This window comes from Lactuca serriola, chromosome 7 (genome assembly GCF_051521515.1).
Source record: "Lactuca serriola cultivar US96UC23 chromosome 7, Lser_US96UC23_V15, whole genome shotgun sequence".
In the NCBI taxonomy this organism is placed as follows: Eukaryota; Viridiplantae; Streptophyta; class Magnoliopsida; order Asterales; family Asteraceae; genus Lactuca; species Lactuca serriola.
The window spans coordinates 196,568,189-196,587,679 of NC_136414.1; the positions used below are offsets into that span (position 1 = coordinate 196,568,189).

The following is a 19,491-nucleotide window of genomic DNA, read 5'->3' on the forward strand; positions in this document are numbered from 1 at the left end:
AAGAAGTTCTTATACCTTCGCCCATCCTTTTCCTTTCCCCTCTCCAGACCATTCCTTCGTTCACCTTGAGTCCCTACCTGAATCACTTGGCGGTTGTAGTTCCCTTCCTCCGACTGCTCGGGAATCGGCTCGGTTTGCTCAATGGGCATGGTAGGTTCGTCCCTATTTTCATGCAACATATGTCTCATTTCCTCCCTTTGTTCAGCTAACATAGCACGAATCATGGCTTGTACTCCAGCCATGGTGACTGGCTCAGGTGCAGCTCCCATTACAACAGGTATTTGCTCAATCACCGGGGGCTGTTGATTCCCATTTCCGTTTGCGTTCCTGACTCTGCTTCGGGTTCTAGACATTCGATCTATAGACGTTTGGTGTATAATGACGAGAATTAAGATAGGAAAAATTTTATTTACGACCGATGTGTAAATCTTCCTATTATTCTGAAAAGTTACATGCCAGTTCTAATACCGTATCTAAACGTTTAGAAATCTAAACATATAAAATTTCCAGATCCGGTCGGCAACAGACCATAGATCCGTTCAGACATTTATCATCATAAATCATTTAGCACATAAAAGCATGTTAGGCATTTTCACTAAATAAGCTAGTGCTTGTGTCTATTCAGTTGTATTACCAAAGACACACTCCTCACAATCATTGCTTAGAATTCTAAGTTTAAGTCTGGAAATAAATCCATATTCCTAGTTCGCTTAAACTAATGCTCTGATACCAACTGTGACATCCCCATTTTTACGGCCAGAAAAGACCGATTTTGTTTATGCTTTATAAAAATCAGAGTACCTCTTTTTAATAAAAATGTGCGAAATTTGTTGCCAGTGAAACATGTTAAATACGTTATCAGGGCATTTCTGAAAGAAAAGTATTTTTATTCATTTTAAAACATTTGGGATGTCATCGTCAATACAGAAACATAAGCATAAACAAAACTTACATTCATTATCACTAGTGATTTATATCTCCTTAATCTCTCAGTGTAATGTGACTTCATATCAACATCTGTGATATAAATAAACTGAGTGGGTCAGGTTAGGAAACCTGGTGAGTACATAGGGTTTTCAACCCACAATAATATAATTATTATGTTTAATCATCAAACAGTTAACCCAATTACCCATCCCCATTATCTTCTTTACTCTTAAGGATCTACCCTAAGAACCAGCTATTTCTCATTCATTCATTCCTAAGGATTATTCTAAGGAATAGGTACGAAGTCCATCGTTGTCAATGACACAACTGTCAAGCACAGCTGCTAGTTCTATCACTTAGGCGCAGCTGCCAGAATTGTGACATTTTATGTGAGGCGCAGCTACCAGTATTGTCCTTCGAGCACAGCTGCTAGGGTTATCTCGTTTATTGACAGTATTGTTTTCGAGAGTCCACTCACAATACATGTCAGGTGCAGCTCCCATTAGAATATGAATATATATATATATATATATATATATATATATATATATATATATATATATATATCTTAACCCTACAAAACCAACTAATACTAAACAACATATATAAATAATTCCGATTTGGATATCTATAAAACCTCATACCCATACATACCCACCCTAATCGATCCTTACAGACCCTATTCCATAATTATCAGGAAGATAAACCATTTAGAAAGGACTTGACTATACCGCTAGGGGTTTCCTTGGCTAGAAAAACTCACAAAGGCACTCGTGCCATCAAAGTATCTGATGAATATGATATCCCATTTCATCTACGTCTGTAGGTTATAAACCCACACCATCTAGATTGATCAAGTGTTGTCATCTTACTATGAGAGATGACCAGACATATCATTACAGTTGCCTGATCTAGAACCACCATTTATGGTCATCCAAAAAGGAATACGATTTGTACTCCAATATGTATTTTTGTACCATCAAATCTGAAAGTTACAAGGAATAGAACTCTACTCTCCATTCCTAACTTACACACATATCTTGAATAAGACTACCCGATATCAAACATAATTGAACTGGGTATCTATAATAAGTCATACCTTATTAACGAGCAAAACTAGTAGACTCTCAATACAAATTTTGTTTAGACAACACTATCCTAATTGGGTATCTAAAATAAGTCCTACCTTATTAACGAGCAAAACTAGTAGACTCCCAATACAAATTTTGTTTAGACAACACTATCCTAATTTAATGTATATATTTTAACACGAATAATTAGGTATTAATATACTTTTATCCCTTTCCTTTAATAATACTTCTATTATTATTATCATGTAATAAAAGATATATATCTCTTAACATATTTAGAACCATATCTCGTTCGCATATCATATATCATCAAATACATTTCTAACACATAATCCAGACAATAAACATATATCTCACATATAAACTTTTCAATATATATTTAATACTTTAATTAATACTTGTATTAAAACCATGTTCATGAAAGGGACTATGCATTCACCTGACTTATGTGGGTGACTGGAGAATTCTGCAGTGCTTCACCAAACACTTTGACTTTTCCTTTGACGTGACCTAAGTACGATTTATACTGAGTATTACTCATGGTGACTAATGATAGTCTGTAACATCCAAATTTCCAAACCAATTTTTTCGTTTTTAAATTCATATAAAAACATTGTTCATAAAAAACATCTCAAGAAAATAAAAAATGTCAAATACAGATCATCATCAAAATATTAGAGTGTCCCAAAATATCCGAAATCATAAACTGCCTGAAGCTTAGTAAGTTCCCTAAAATACCACATACAACACAACACAAAATAAACAGATATATGTTATCAGCAACCATGGAGACTACCCGAAGTCTCATCGCACACAATAACACATATCACAGTAATAACACATAGATTCAACTGGTCATCACATATATAAATATATTCTACCACATAAGTAAGAATGGTGATAAGACTCACCTTGCGTAGATGACTGATAGAACTCATACCCGAACTGCCAGAACTAGACTCCGCCTATTAATTACACCAATTAACCCTAATTAATAATTAAGGTAATTTTCCATACTCCACTAATCCCAAGCCAAATCTAATCCACGTTTAGGGCAAAAGACCATTTTGCCTATTCCAAACCGAAAACCCTCACCAATCCACCTAAGGCACAATTGGTTAAAAAGTCAAACGAAAGTCAAAGGTCAACACTCTGACCGTTACACGTTGTATACTTAGCTCTACACTGGGCGTAGAGCGCAAGGTAGGAAAGGATTAGGTTTGCAACTGGCTACGTTAGGCGTAGCCAGAGTTACGCTTGGCGTACACGACTTATCTCAAAACTTAACTTTTAAGGTCTTAATCATTAAGACACTTTACCCCAACCTCATATCTGACCCTAAAAGATATCCTAATCCATAAAGCCTCTGACTTTATGCCTTTGCATGGTTAAAGAAATGTAACACCCAAAATCTGGAAGGCCAAGAAAGGAAAGAAAACCCTAATTTTTAGGGGCAACTCGGCGAGTCCAAGGAGGAACTCGGCGAGTCCGAGCGGGATCCGGGTCGAGGAGTAAGTGACCAACTTGGCGAGTCGGCCAAGTGGACTCGGCGAGTCTGTTCTGTGCGAGGAAAACCCTAAATTCGGGACTTGGAGCCTATTTAAACGTCTCATTCTCTCCCCTAGGGTTCCTTTACTGCCTCTCTCACCCAGAATACGAACCCTAAGCCTCCATTGTTGTGCATTTAAGCTTCCAAGCCATTTTTGGGTGATTTGAAGGAAGAAGAAAGAGGGGAATCCGTGAAGCTTCAAGGACTGGCTTCAGATCTGGAGTTTGTGGAGCCTTTCTGAGGTATTGAAGGTATTAAGTCATTTCCTTCCTTTAGATCTTCTATGGTTGTGAGATTTGGGGCCTTTTAAGCCATGATTAGTTGTCCATTTGAGTTAGAAGCCGGATCTGGAGTTGCTACTTCAGATCTAAGCCGATTTTGGTCTTGGGAAGCATAAAGTTTCAGCCCTTGAGTTGATTATGGAGCCTCCTTGCCTTAAACCCTAGTTTATGGTATATTTTGCCTAGATCTCCTTCTCTACACGTAAAGTTTGAAACTTTACATGAGGAATGAGCTTGGGAATGATAGATCTAGTCCATGCATGACTCAAAAGTCCTCTGCATGTATAGAGATCTGAATGGACTCGGCGAGTCCTTTGAGTGGACTCGGCGAGTAGCATGGAGATGAGGAGGAACTCGACGAGTGGGATGAACAACTCGTCGAGTCAGATGAAGTTGGGTAGGAACTTGGCGAGTTGGATGAACAACTCGACGAGTCTGTTGAAGGTTGTCTTGGACTCGGCGAGTCAGGTCGCGAAACCCCAAACCCTTCGAGTTGAGACTCGAATCAGTGAGTCGAATGGAGACTCGGTGAGTTGGACAGGTCAGGACTCGGAAATCGGTAAACTCGGCGAGTCATGGACTGACTCGGCGAGTCGAGTCGCGAATAGAAGGACTCTGAACATATGAACTCGGCGAGTCAATAGGGTGACTCGGCGAGTAGGGTTGACCTGGAATGTTGACTTTGATCAGGACTTTGACTTTGACCAGAGTTGACTTGGTTGTCTTTCGAAGGTCAGTTAGACTCAGTGTTGCATTGATATTGGTAGCTCGGGGAGCGAGTGGAGCAGGAGTTCAGAGAGTGCCGGGCAGCAGCTAGGGGGTTCATCAGCCAGTTCAGCCAGTATAGGTGAGTTTCCCTTTGTGTGAATGGGTCTAAGGCCATAATGTCGACCCATGTAGTTATGAGTAGAAGACCCGGGGGTTAGCCCTAGGCACAGTATGCTAGTATGATGTTCAGGACGAGGTCCAATGATAGCGGGCGGGTGCCCAAGGATTGGTTTATATGATAGTTTATACTTGTTGTCTGTGTGATACATGTATGTGCTTGATAGGGAGGTGGGTGTGGGCGAGGTCTCGTATCTCACCAATAGCAGAGTGTGGATGGTGTTCCACATCTCATTAGCAGTAGAGCAGAGGCGAGGCCCAAGTTAGGGAAGGAGTGAGTGTGGGCTGGGCCCGTATCTCACTATCAGTAGGAGCATGGACGGGGTTCCATGTCTCATCAGTAGCAGAACAAGGGCGAGGCCTAGGATAGGCGAGGCCTTAGGACATGATCCATTGTATATGTTTAGCTTATGTTTTGCAGTATGATTATGTGCTATTATATGTTAGCGGGCGAGGCCCTATGACAGGCGAGGCCTAAGTGAAACAGATCTGTATCCGAGCGGGGCTCGAAGCCAGGCGGGGCCTGGAGCGGCGGGGCCGTTGTAGCGGGCGAGGCCCGAGGTAGGGGGCGAGGCCCAGAATAGTGGGCGTGGCACAGTATGTGCAGTATGTGGTTATGTATGGTATGTGGTAGGGTGGGGAACTCACTAAGCTCCGTGCTTATGGTTTTCAGTTTTGGTTTCAGGTACTTCCGGTAGCGGAGGGAAGAGCTCGGGGTGATCGCATGACACACACCATAGATTAGACAGCCTAGGAATGTTTTACTCTGATAATGAGCCTATGTTTTGGAAATTAATACTCTGATTATGTTTGGATTGATGGTTTTGCTTAAGTAATGTTTTATTAAAAGAAAATTTTTAATCTTGAATTTTGGGACGTTACAAGTTGGTATCAGAGCCTTGGTTTGAGGGATTCGGGCATACTCTCGGGTGTGCCTGAACTCAAACTGAGGGGTCGGATAAAAAGTTTTCAAAAATGAAAAGACAGTTTTGTAAAAAGAATTTTGAGAATGAAAAACAGTATTAGAAAAGCAAAAAGAATTCAGAAAGAAAAGAACTTTGAAAAGAGAAAAGGGGTGTGGTGCGTGCAATCAGCCGAGCTCGAGTAAGTACCCTAAAATACCCATACATGTTTATGTTATGATTATCAGTTAATAGAACAGCATGCTAGATTAGGACTAAGGATCTAGGGATGATGCCTTATGTGCCTGTTATATGTGCTTTTGCGCCGCATGATAGTGCTGATTAGACAGTAGTAGGATAGCCTGTTTAGGTTATGCCTGAGTTTATGAGTTTGTATGAGTCTATGAGTTTGTGTTGCATGCTAGTTCAGTTTCTTACTATGTTGATATGATTGCTTGAGTATGTCATGGTTAGATTTTCCCTTGTCTGAATGCTGCTTGCTCTGTGCATTGTGGGATTCTGAATAATGGGAGTTAGCCCTTAGGTGGATACGACACGTCACATGTGATCAGGGTTGAATAATCTCAGAGTGTTGGATTTGGTCCTATTGCGCAGCTTTCGTTTGAGTCCAACCGTTGTAGGGACGAGTCCTTCACTTGAAGGATTATCTGAGCCTCGTCACATGTGATGGTATCCAGGTGATGGTTAATTGGCATCGCAAGGAGACCTTCAGCAGCTGAGGACTGGTTTGAGTTGAGTCAGAGGTTTCCCCAGGGTAAGCCTAGGATGAGATAGTGCTGGGAGCAGTAGTAGTGGATAAGGGACCTGGTGGAGTCAAAACAATTCCTAAGGAAAGTACGGATAGATGTGGAAGGTAGTATGGGCCCGTACTACTGAAAGCAGAGGATCCGTACTCGATTCGGGAAAGGCCAAGACAAGACCGGGAACCTGGTAGGGTGTGTTTGGTCTCGCAGTAGTGATCAATATTTTGATTGAGGATGTATTATATTTTCAGCATGGTGACGTTGCGTGAGAGACCAGCGGACGGATCACGCGCCGGAGAGGGATCAGGCTCGGGTTCAGGGGCCGAGCAGCTCGAGGAACGAATGAGGGAGTTGATATCAGCTGAGGTTACGCGCAATATTCTAGATAAGACTCCTGTGATCTTTGGCACGGTCAAGGAGGGTATATTGGAGATTTTGGATGAGAGGTTGGGAGCCTTTCGTACTGAGATGATGGCATTGATGGGAACGCGTACCTTGACATTTCGGGAGTTCAGGGCTTGCGGGACACCAGATTATCATGGGGCTAGGGACTCCATCGCTAGCAGCAGATGGTTGGCTGATGTTGCCAACGCGTTTCGTACGAGCCGGTGTCCTGAGGAGGACAAGGTCAGACTTGCTTCCTGTCTTCTGAAGGACAAAGAAAATGGCTAAAATGAAATTTTTTCTGAAAAACAATAGCAAATGGGTAACAAAAAAAATATTGGGGCTAAATGCAAAATTATACATAAATGTTGGGGCGAAATGCAAACTGAGGAAAATGCAAAACCGACACATCATGACCCGGTTAAGGGCTTGAAAATGAAACGTTTTCTAAAATATAATGGCAAATGAACAAAAAATAAAATTGGGGTTAAATCAAAACGAAGGTGTATAAATAATGGCTTTTAAGGTATTAACCCTTGTTTAAAATTCAGTTATGATTAGTATAAATATGGACTATGTTTTGGTAAATTCAAGTTTTAGATTTCCAACAATAAATTCTTTGGTTAGCAAGACTCTCCTTATTATTCCTTTGTTTCTCATGTTTCTCCTATTGCATATTTTTCTTGGGCATCAAGGGATAACCAGATCAATACCTTATAATGGCCATTATTCCCAACATCGAGATCCCAAATTCTATGAACATTTTGATATATTTCACATTTGTGAACGATAATTAATAATATTTTGAACAAAATTTACTACCAATAGTCACCACAAGAACACTTACCATCTCTAAAATGATGAAACCTAAAAGGATCTCTAAGTATAATTTTCCGCCTCACAATCTCACTTACAAACTTAAACACCTCATGACAATCACCACAAACACGAAGATTCTTAAATATCTGCAAATCCGAACCTTCCGGCGTACTAATCAATCCATATGCAAGTGCCAACCTCTCACTATGCTTCCATAAATGATCCTCCTTTTGTTCTTCATCAATATCTTGCAATGCAAACTTCATATCACAAACATAACCACTTTCTTTAACCATTTTCTTAATCTCATCTAATTTCCCATATATCTTTCCACTCTCAGGGTGCGATTTATCCCCTATCGCAAAAGAACTCACCTTTCTTTTCATCTTAATCCAACTACACGCGGGTTTCTTCTTAACATTTCCAAATTCCATTTCTGATCTAACATCATGAACAAAGTCCCATTTCCCAATACTTGCACATACATTTGAGTAAAGAACAAAAGCCGAATCATCTAATGGATTTGATTCAAGAAGATGTTTTAACGCTTGTTTTCCCAATTCTAAATTCCCATGAATTCTACACGCAGCTAACAAGCTTCGCCACACAAAGTCATTTGGTGGGACCGGCATTTTCTTGATGAAATTTTCAGCTTCTAGAAGCTTCCCGGATCTTCCAAGAAGATCAATTATACAAACACAATGTTCTATACCAATAGGAACTCCAAATTTTGTTGTCATTAAAGAATAATATTCAAGACCCTTGTCTACTAAACCTCCATGACTACACGCAGATAACAAAGAAACAAAAGTGACATGATCAGGCTTAAATCCCATTTTCACCATTTCATGAAAAGCTTCTATTGCTTCCTGAAACAATCCTTGTCTTGCAAATGATGATATTAGAATATTCCATAACACTATTGGTCGAATCTTTGCTTCTGGAAGCATTTTCATCACATCATTTATCTCGCCACATTTTCCATACATATCCGTGACAGCTGTCGTAACATATTGATGCGAGTCAAACCCGGATTTAAAAGTCAAACCGTGAATCTGTTGACCTTCTTCAAGAGCAGACAAGGTAGAAGCAGCAGAAAGAGCCGAAGAGAGAGTAAACTGATCCAAATGAATTCCATTTTTCTTCATCTCTGTGAATCTTTTTAAAACCTCTTCTCCATGTCCATGAGCATTTGCAGCAAGAAACGCGTTCCAAGAAACGTAATCTTTGTTAACAAACCCATTAAAAATACGTGTACTTGAATCCAAATCGTTACACTTTCCATACATTGTAATAAGGGAATTTTTCACATAATCATCCGAATCAAAACCAGAAAGAATCAGATACCCATGTAATGGTTTCCCATGGCTGAAAAGTTGATTTGGAGTAACACAAGAACTAAGAACTTGAATCAAGGTTATGTGGTTAATGGGTTCATTTTGTTTTCTCATAAAGTTAAAAGCTTTGATTGTTTGATTTGGTTGTTCACATTCGGTGTATCCTCCAATCAGAGTGTTCCATGTCACCAAGTCTTTTTCGGGCATTCTTTCAAAGACTTTTTCAGCTTGCCACATCATCTTTTGCTTTCCATACATTGTGACTAAAGCATTTCCAACAATTAGGTTTCCATGGAAACCAGATGTGAATACAAGTGCGTGAAGGATTTCGGCTTCTGCTAAAAAATCATGGTTTGAACAAGCAGATAATGCGCTAGAAAAAGTCACATGATTTACAGGTCTTTGTCTCTGAAGCATTTTAACGAACACTTTCAAGGCATCAAGGTGCACCCCTTCTTGTATATAACCAGATATTATTGTATTCCATGAGATTAAATCCTTATCTGGCATCTCTTCAAATAACTTTACCATGTCCTTGAGCTTTCCGGTTTCTGAATAAAATAGCAAAAGGGTATTGCATAGAGATAAGTTTAAATCAAACCCTAGTTTGTGGACCAAACCATGAACAGCAGCACCATAGAGGAGATTGTCCATGGAGCTACATACTGATAACAGTGCAGAAAGTGTAATTGGATCAAGATCTTCATGGAGATGACGCATGAATTTAAAGCATTGAAAGGACTCCTTGAATGAATGATTGCGTGCATATGCAGAAATCATGGAGTTCCATGAAATAGTGTCACGTGTACTCATTTGATTGAACACATAGCAGGCGTCTTGTATGCTACCAATATTACCAAACATGGATATAAGAGAATTGGACACTGAAAGATCATATTCGAATCCAGATTTTATGACATGTCCAAGAACTTGAAGACCCAATGACTCGTTTTCCAAAGATCCACAAGAAGTTATCACAGTGGTGAATGTGTTCTGGTTACATTTGACATCTTCATGCTTCATTTTGTGGTATAAGTTTATGACCTCCATGGGATTTCCATTATCAGAGTAGCCAACCATCAATGAAGTCCAAGATACCACGTTCTTTTCTGGCATCTTGTCAAAGAGACTATGAGCACTGGAATGGAATCCATATGAAGTATAAAAGTTTAGAAGGGCTGTTCCTGCATACACATTATATAATAAACCGTTTTTCAAAATTAAACCATGGATTTGAAATCCTTGATGTAGCATAAAGCCTGAACCAGTGCATCCGGTTAATAAACTAGCGATAACGAAGCCACTTGTCTCAAATCCTTGAGCACGCATTTGACTTAACAAAAGAAAGGCGTCTGAGTACAATGAAACTCGAACTAAAGCAGAGATCATGGTATTCCATGTAGCTTCGTTTCTCTGAGGCATTTCATCGAACACGTAGCGAGCAGCTTCGAATTTGCCGTGTTTTGAGTACATATTGATCAACGTATTTGTATGGAATATGCTTAGACGGAGGTAATTCTTTATACAAAAAGCATGTAGTGATTTTCCAACAGTCTCGTTGGTGATCTCCGAGAAACCCTTCTCTAAAAAAACTGAGATAATGGTTCCTCCAAATTGGTGCATCCCACGATGTAGAGACTTGAGGCTTGAACATGGCGTCAAAGCGTTCCAGTAGAGAAACTGATTAGCTATGACACCAACTCGGTGCATACCCAGGAACAGCATCAGAGTTTCCTTGGCGAAGCCAATTTAAGTATATACTCGGATAATAATGCAGTCCAAGAAACCATCCTTCTCATCGTTCATTTTAACGATCACATCACATCACGGGCGCCTTTCATGCCACCAGCTTGAGAGCAGTCCATCTCCCGAATGTCATTTTAATCTGTATTTTCTCTCCTATTCTTCTCAAACTTTATCCTATTTCTTCAAATATGGAGATATATTGTGATGAAGTTGTGTAGGTTTTATTCTATCTTTTTATATATTTTATATATTTACTAGGTGTGAGACCCATGTATTATATGAGTTTATTTTAAAAAAATTAAATATAAAATTTTAACAATTTGAAAAGTTTGAATTTATATAAAAAATGAGAATTTTTTTGAATTATTAAAATTAATGAGACTTTAATGTATTGAATACATTACATATATAAATCATTTCTAATAAATACCTTACATATATATTACCTTACATATTAAATTTGGAATTTTAATTTAATAAAATGAAAAAAATACAATAAAATGGCAAGTGGAAAATAGAAAATTTAAAAATTCTAAAAAATGACATATGTCCAAATATAGAAGAAGTGGACATGTGGCAAAAAAAACCTTCATTTATTAGAGTAGATATATTTATAGTTTATTTTATCTCCTAGATTTTATTTAAATACTAATATTTATAATATTATATTAATTAATCATCCATATAAAATTTATTTTTATTTATCGAATTCATATAAAAAATTAAATACATATTAAAATCATGAAACATGATAATATATTTATTTATGAGTGTATTATAAATATAATTTTATTTATGTAATATTATTGTAATGAAAAAAATATATATTATATATTTGTTAAAACCAAATTAGTAGAAGAGTGTGTTTGACAATCTATGTAAGTTGGAAGAATAAAATATACAAAAAATATATTTTTTGGGGGTAAAAAACAGAGTGAAAAATGAAATAGGGTTGGAGATGAAATACTATTTACTCCATTTTTTGGAAGAAAAAAATAGAGGTAGGTTGGAGATGGTCTTAAAGAATTTCGTCCGCTAAACACTCCAAATTATAGAGATTCTTTTTTGGGAGAATTTGGTAAGATTGTCAACAAAAATAAGGGAAATGTGTATTAAAGTCCTTAAAGATTGATTCCATTAACGGAAAAGTCATCCCTATTTTTTTTTCTTTTTACAATTTTACCCCATATACCGGCTATCGTTTGCATCTTGTCTCCAATACTAGGTTACCACTTACGTAATCGATCACTTTGGCTGATGTGGAGGACATGTAATTTAAAAAGGCGTTTAGGGGTAAATTCTAACATAATTCATCAAAAGTAGCAATAATCGATCAAGGGGGAAAAGGAGAATGGCTTCATCTCCTTCGGTTGAAAGTATTCGTCGAACTATGACAACCCAAGTTATAAGAGAGACGTGCTATTATGGAGATGTATGTGGAAGGTGGACTTCCGGACAACAAAAAATCCATGTCGAAGATTTGTGGGATGGCCTAATTATAAGGTAAAGGCTTTACACATTACTTAGATGAACAAATTATGATTTTGTGGTTTTGGTTTTAGGATGAAGACAAGGATTGTGAGCACTTTGCTTGGATAGATCCTCCACTACCCACGAAATGGTACAAAGACCAAAAGTTTGAATTGTATAACTTAGCAACTGCTTAAAATGTAGGAGTACAAGCAACATTGGGATGTAGTGATTTGGGAAATCCAACTCAAGGTCTTCACGTAGCAGCAACAGTGCAAGGTGGTGGTGGTATATCACTTGGACTTTTGAAGAATGCAATATATGTTCTTGTAGTTGTTGTAGTGGTCCTGGTATGTGGTAAAATGGTGTAATATTGTATTTCTCAATGTATTGTGTAACAACCCAAAATTTTCAATAAAATTTTTCATTTTTAAATAATGAAATCATATCCATGAATTATAAAACCCCAATCACAATTGTTTTCAAAACCCATAACATCAAATAAATTATTCATAAATCAGAGTGTCCCCAAACAAAATACCAGAGAGTGCATGCCGTGCCATTATGCCTAGCCCTTGCCCTTAGATCCTGAAGTACTTGAAACAACCAACAAACTGTAAGCTAACACTTAGTGTGTTCCCTAGAGCCTACCCCACATAACACACATAATCATACAATCCATATAAATCCCATAATCCATGCATGTAAACATATAGGGATGTCGTGGGCTCCCACCAGGGTCTTACACCTATGTGTCATGGGTTCCTCCATGGTCTTTACCTGGAATGCCATGGGCTCCCCCACATGGTCTGATATCTAAGTGTCATGGGCTCCCCCATGGTCTTTACTTGGAATGTCATGGGCTCCCCCACATGGTCTGATATCCAAGTGCCACGGGCTCCCCTGGGTCTTCCATGCAAGTATCCCAAAGACAACTAACATATTACATACCACATTGTAACATCCTAAGTCCAGGTATACCTTGTAACCCTTGGTATTTTGTGTACTTGTCCATTTCCGCCCTTTTTGAGGAAAGGTGGTGAATAAGTACGCATGACGTATGCGAGTATACGCTCAATGTAGTCATGTGCGTGCTTTTGATACATAATCCACCTAGTATGCTGGCCATTGCTGCATTTCATGATTATGAAATATGGAAAATGGATGTCAAAACCGCTTTCCTTAATGGGAAATTGGTTGAGGATGTTTACATGGCTCAGCCAGAGGGTTTTGTCAATGCGAAGCATCCTAATAGAGTGTGCAAGCTTGAGAAGTCCATTTATGGACTTAAGCAAGCGTCTCGCAGATGGAATCTTTGCTTCGATGAGAAAGTCAAAGACTTTGGGTTTATACGAAGCGAAGATGAATCATGTGTATATGTCAAAGCCAGTGGGAGTATAGTTAGCTTCCTCGTATTGTATGTCGATGACATACTACTCATAGGAAACGACATCCCGACACTACAGGAAGTTAAATCCCGGCTCGGGAAGTGCTTCGCTATGAAGGACCTCAGAGAGGCTTCCTATATTTTAGGAATAAGGATGGTGAGAGACCGAAGTAAGAGAGTAATAGGAATTAGTCAGAATACTTACTTGGACAAAGTACTAAAACGTTTTAGTATGGAGAACTCAAAGAAGGGAGAGTTACCAATCCAAAGTAATGCCAAGTTGAGTAAGACTTAATGCCCGAGTATCGAAGTCGAGATAGCAGAAATGAGCCCAGTACCATACGCTTCCGCAGTTGGCTCAATTATGTATGCTATGACTTGTACTCACCCTAATGTGGCCTTCGCTTTGAGCATGGTCAGTATATATCAAGGGAACCCTGGTAGAGCGCATTGGACCACAGTCAAGAATATTCTTAAGTACCTTCGGAGGACCAAGGAATGGTTTCTAGTCCTCAGAGGGAGTGATGACTTAAAAGCGCGAGGGTATAGTGACGCCAATTTTCAGATCGACAGGGACAACTACCGTTCGCAGTCGGGCTGGGTCTTTACCCTTAATGGAGGAGCAGTGACTTGGAAAAGTTCCAAGTAAGAAACCATAGCCGATTCAATGTGCGAATTAGAGTACATTGTAGCGAGCGAAGCATTAAAGGAGGCGATATGGTTGAAGAACTTCATTGGAGACCTTGGAGTTGTACCTGCCATAAAGGAGCCTATGGAAATTTTCTATAATAATGAAGGAGCGGTTACCTTGACCAAGGAACCGAGGGATCATGGTAGATCTCGACATATCGATAGAAAATATCACTTTATTCGACATCGGGTAGAAGAAGGACTCCTCGTAGTGAAGAGGGTATCGTCAGAAGATAACCCAGCAGATCCGCTTACAAAGGGACTTAGTAGGGTTAAGCACTTGCAGCACGTTAGGAGCATTGGGCTGAAGGACGATATTAGTTTAGATTATATAGTTTAGAAACGTGTAATAGATAAATGTAATTGACATTTGATGATTAAATAAAGGAGTATTATTTATAAGTAAAGTTACTGTCTTATGTTGATTGTTTAACTATTGTTTCACTTTGCATGTTTTGACTTCCTGAATAATTGAGTTATTTAAGAATAATCGAATTATTCGAACGGTCCACAGTCGTTCATATGTTGGAAGTAGATATGAATGAAGACTGTCATGAATAGGTGTGTAGATTGTCTAAAAGGTATTAGACATAGCAAAGGTTTGCTACAACGTTCATGAGTGCTTATGAACAAGTTTTGAGCATTGGAATAAACCCGTGCTTGCTGGAATCACTTCATGGAATTTATCACGAGTGATCGCGAGACGATAATATCATATGGTCTTAAAACCTAGATATATGGTTTATTGTTGGCTGATTGGTTGTGCATTGATAATGCGAAAACGCATCACTAACTTGATGTCATAAAACACATTGTTGTGTAAGATTTGATTAGTGAGTAGTAAATGCATATAAGTCGAAGTTTATCTGTTCCTTTTATCCTAAGAGGGTAAAAGCGATATCAGGGCCCCTCGATCATTTGATTTGACTTATATGTTGGGCCCGGTCAGGACTGAATTGATGTGTTCAATTAAGTTATATGTCAAATGAATCTGAGATCGAGAAACAAATTGTTGGACAATAAGAATGACTATGTTCCATGTAATTGTCCGCACGATATCTAGAACAGAGGACTATACGATTCCTTATCTAAAGGACAGGTTACTGATAAGATTAGAGTTCGACAACGTCTTTGAGAGCTACGATTGTTAATCGGAATATGCTTACATTATAGTTACTAGACTTATCCAAGTGGGAGACTGTTGGATTAGTGTCTAAGCCCTTAACTATATTTGGTAAGTACTTGACCCGGTTGTGCATGGTCCTTTTGGGTTGCCTTCACCATAGCAACTTGACAGGGTAATTTATGGAGAAAGAGAGAAGATACTATGATTATTAATATATTATAAGAATAATATATTTAAGGAGTAATCATATTATTTAATTAATATTAGTCATAAATTAATTAAGAATTAATTTGGTGACTAAAAGAGATTAATTAAATAAAGGGGCTTAAACTGTCAAATGTGTGATAGTTGGATTTAGGGTTGGGAAACCTTATTGATTAAAGGGGGAACGAAATTATGATGGGGATCCATCAAAATTTCATCCATAGTCCCTATTCCATAAGGTTCCATGGGCTGCTTGGTGATTAAGTTGTCCATTAGGGTTTTGGCAGAAAAGCCTACAGTATAAATAGAGACCCCTATATGTAATTTTCGGCCACTTGATTCCAAGAGAAACCCTAGGGATGATTTTAGCATCCTCTCTTCTCTCTCATAATTGCCTTCTTGCTAGTTGGTGTTTGTAAGCCGTTAGAGGAGTTACACTTATGACTCTAAGCTCAAGGAAGAAGAATATTCAAGCAAGTAATAAGACGTAATCTTCTAGATTTGTTTTGGTCATTATAATTTCGAGTTATTATCATTAGATCTAGGGTTAAAAATCCTTGGATGAATGCATGTACAATTAGAGAAACCTAGATCCAAGCATTAGGGTTTGCATGAGCACATAGGATGTTCTTGTGGCTCAAACCCATCAGAAACACCAATCCTTGATTTACCCGAAAGAGTTGAAGACTTTGTAGTTTACAGTGATGCATATGGACTTGGATTAGGTTGCGTTCTAACCCATAGAGATAAAGTGATAGCATATGCATCTAGACAACTGAAAGCACATGAACATAACTAATGCACTCGTGATTTGGAGTTGGTAGCAGTGGTTTTTGCGTTGGAGATATGGATACATTATCTTTATAGCATGAGGTGTAAGATTTTCACTGATCATAAGATTCTTCAGTATCTCTTTGAGCAAAAGGAGTTGAACATGAGAAAATATGATGACTAGAATTACTCAAGGATTGTAACTGTGAGATATGTTACCACCCTTGAAAAGAGAATGTCGTAGCAGACGTTTTGATTAGAAAAATAAACCTAGAGAGGAAAAGGCCAAGAACGCTAAGAATTGAAATTGTCTCAATGATTGTAGAAAGTATCAAGAAAGCTCATAAGGAAGCCTTAGAAAAGAAGAAAATTGAAAAGAAGAATGTTTGGGAAAATATTAGTGTTTGGAACAAACAACCAAGGGTTGAAGGTATTCCAAAACAAAAATTGGGTGCCTAAGACGGGAGGTATAAGAGATCTTCTCATCGAAGAGTCTCATGAAACCATGTATGCTACTTATCCTGGAAGCACCAAGATGTATATGGATTTGAAACCATATTACTGGTGGTAGATGATGAAGTTCAATGCTACTAAGTATATGGATTAGTGTGTGACATGCACAAGAGTTAAAGCGCAACATCAGAAACTGTATAGGAATTAGGAACCTTTACCAGTACCTATGGGTAAGTAGGAAGACATCACCATGAATTTTGTGACTGAATTACCTAGGATGAAGATTGGTCATAACATAAATTGGGTGATTGTGGATCAATTGATGAAGAGTGCGTATTTCATAGCATTCAAAGAGAGATTGTCTATGGAAAAACTCGCAAAAGTTTACATGAAAGAGATAGTGAAAGATCATGGTGCCCCTTTGACAATTGTTTCAGATCGTGATAAGTTTTGTACTTATCGATTTTTGAGGAGTCTACACGTAGAGATGGGTACAAAACTATGTTTGAGTAATCCTTATCATCCACAAACTGATGGTCCAAGTGAGAGAATGATTCAAACACTAGATATATGTTGAGAGCTTGTACGTTGGAGTTTGTGGGTAATTGGGATGAGAATTTACCATTGGTGGAAGTTTCTTACAATAATAGTTACCATTTGAGCATTAGGATGGCACATTATCATGCACTGTATGGATATAAGTGTCGTTGCCATCTTGTTGGCTTAAAGCCAGAGAGAAGTAGTTTATGGGTCCTGAGATTGTCCATCAGACTGCTAAGAAGTTAAAAGTGATCAAAGAAAGAATACTAGCAACTCAAAACCATCAAAAGAGTTATGTTGTAATGCCCGCGTTTCTCACTAGGCATTAATAAGATGATGTAATAGTTATGGTCAACAATTGTAACCTATTTGCTGTAATAAAGAAGAATTATGTGAATATTATGTGTTTCATGATTATAATAATATAATACAATAGGAAAAATCAAACGAATCGCCAGTAAATTGTAAAAATAAGTGCGCCAAAACATATATATTATTATATATTTAGAAAATACATGTCGTCTTGATCCCGAAAATATACATTTCGTAGAAATCCGACTCATAATTAATTATATGATTTTTATAAGATATAAAACTCAGTCGCGCACAAGGAATGTGTGACATAAAAGTAGGCCTGGCAATGGAGTGGTGCTTTGACCCTGATCTGATCCAAACCCTTAACAATTATATGAGTTTGGAGCATAGTTTTTGATCCATTTACCCGTTAACGACCCGTACCCGCTAACCCTTTTATTAAAAGGGTCGGGTATGGATCATTACCGATCCACTCCATTTATAACTCGCCCCGTATAAATTTTAGAATTATACATTTATATTTTATACTGCCTAAGTTTTACTTTAAATTCCAATCAAAACTCCAAAGACTAAATTGTTTTTACATAGGACTCGAGGACTCAACTTATAGACTTCCAGTCTTCTCCCAAGAATCATGATGTCATTTCATTTATATTTCATCATATAATCACCAATTTCATTTATGAGTCAATAATTTTTTTTATCAATCAAAAGAAAGTTTGTAACTGCTATTCTCTATTAATGCAATCGAGGGTCAAAAACCAATTGGAAGTAACTACAATAATGATTTAATTCCAATCGAAACTCTTCGAGTACATAATGTGTTTTTTAAATCAAAATTTGTTCTATTTAACAAATGTGATTTTATGATTTAAGTAAAATGAGTTTGATTATTCAAAAAACCTACGGGTTACGAGGCGGGTTTGGATATCTGTTGATTCGGTGGATAAGGGTATGGGTTTGATTATTTAAAACCCTACGGGTTACGGAGAGGGTTTGGATCGGGTTTTGGAATTTGTTAAAAGGGTTTGGATTAAGGTCGATTCGCTCCAAACCCACTCCATTGCCAGGTCTACATAAAAGCTACAAAGATAATGGTTTTGGAATTTTGTTTCGTGCGTGGTGCACGCGAGGTACACAATGCACGCTTGTAAAAGGTGAAAACGCTGACCATAGAGAGGCCGACACGTGGCACAAAGTGGTTGGGAGACGTTGCCTTAAAATGCATGACGTGCACCTCATTTGCACACCATGCATCCCAAATTTAGCTATAAATAGCCTAAGATGCCCCATCTAAGGCCAAAATCCCAAAATTTCCTTAGTTCTAAGTATCTGGTAAAGACATGATATCCCTTAAAGCCCCACATCTAAGGTGCTAGTAGGATGGAGTTCTGCCATTACAATTTTCGAACTTTTGTCTAGGGAATCTCTGTAAGTTAAATTACACTCGACCTTATCTTAGTGTAATTTATATTTATACGTCATAGTCGTTATTATGAACCTATAAATAAGATTTATCAGTAATTCCAAGTCATAATATTGATCAATCTTCTTACGGGAGAGGTGTCTAGAATGGTCACGTTGGCTTGGTTGTTGGATTTTAGAATGGCTATACGTTGAAATGGTCCTACCTCCCAACTGTCCTCCTGGCTGATCCTTATTTGATAAAACTATCAATATTCTTTGGAATAATTGATAGGTCTAGACTATTTTCAGTCACGTAGAATATTAGGCTAAGACATAGTTATAATGATACTAGGGTATGTCAAAGGAAAAGTTTGCTGCTAGAAGCGAAATGTTGTCTGAGTTTTGAGTCATCACTTTAACAAGTGAGTGCATAGTTACTTTCA

At 38.0% G+C, this 19,491-nt stretch overlaps 1 protein-coding gene across 1 annotated transcript; it reads right to left on the bottom strand.

The window, feature by feature from the left end:
* Window positions 1-7,562: 7,562 nt before the first annotated feature.
* Window positions 7,563-10,852, bottom strand: LOC145063269 (Tetratricopeptide repeat (TPR)-like superfamily protein). The gene has a single exon (XM_079010858.1). The coding sequence runs from the start codon at window positions 10,662-10,664 to the stop codon at window positions 7,602-7,604; it is 3,063 nt and encodes a 1,020-aa protein (XP_078866984.1). The 5' UTR covers window positions 10,665-10,852; the 3' UTR covers window positions 7,563-7,601.
* Between the last annotated feature and the right edge of the window lie 8,639 nt (window positions 10,853-19,491).

What these genes read in the sequence shown, in the direction of transcription:
- LOC145063269 (XM_079010858.1), bottom strand. Translation starts at nt 10,664, where the DNA reads ATGCTGTTCCTGGGTATGCACCGAGTTGGTGTCATAGCTAATCAGTTT.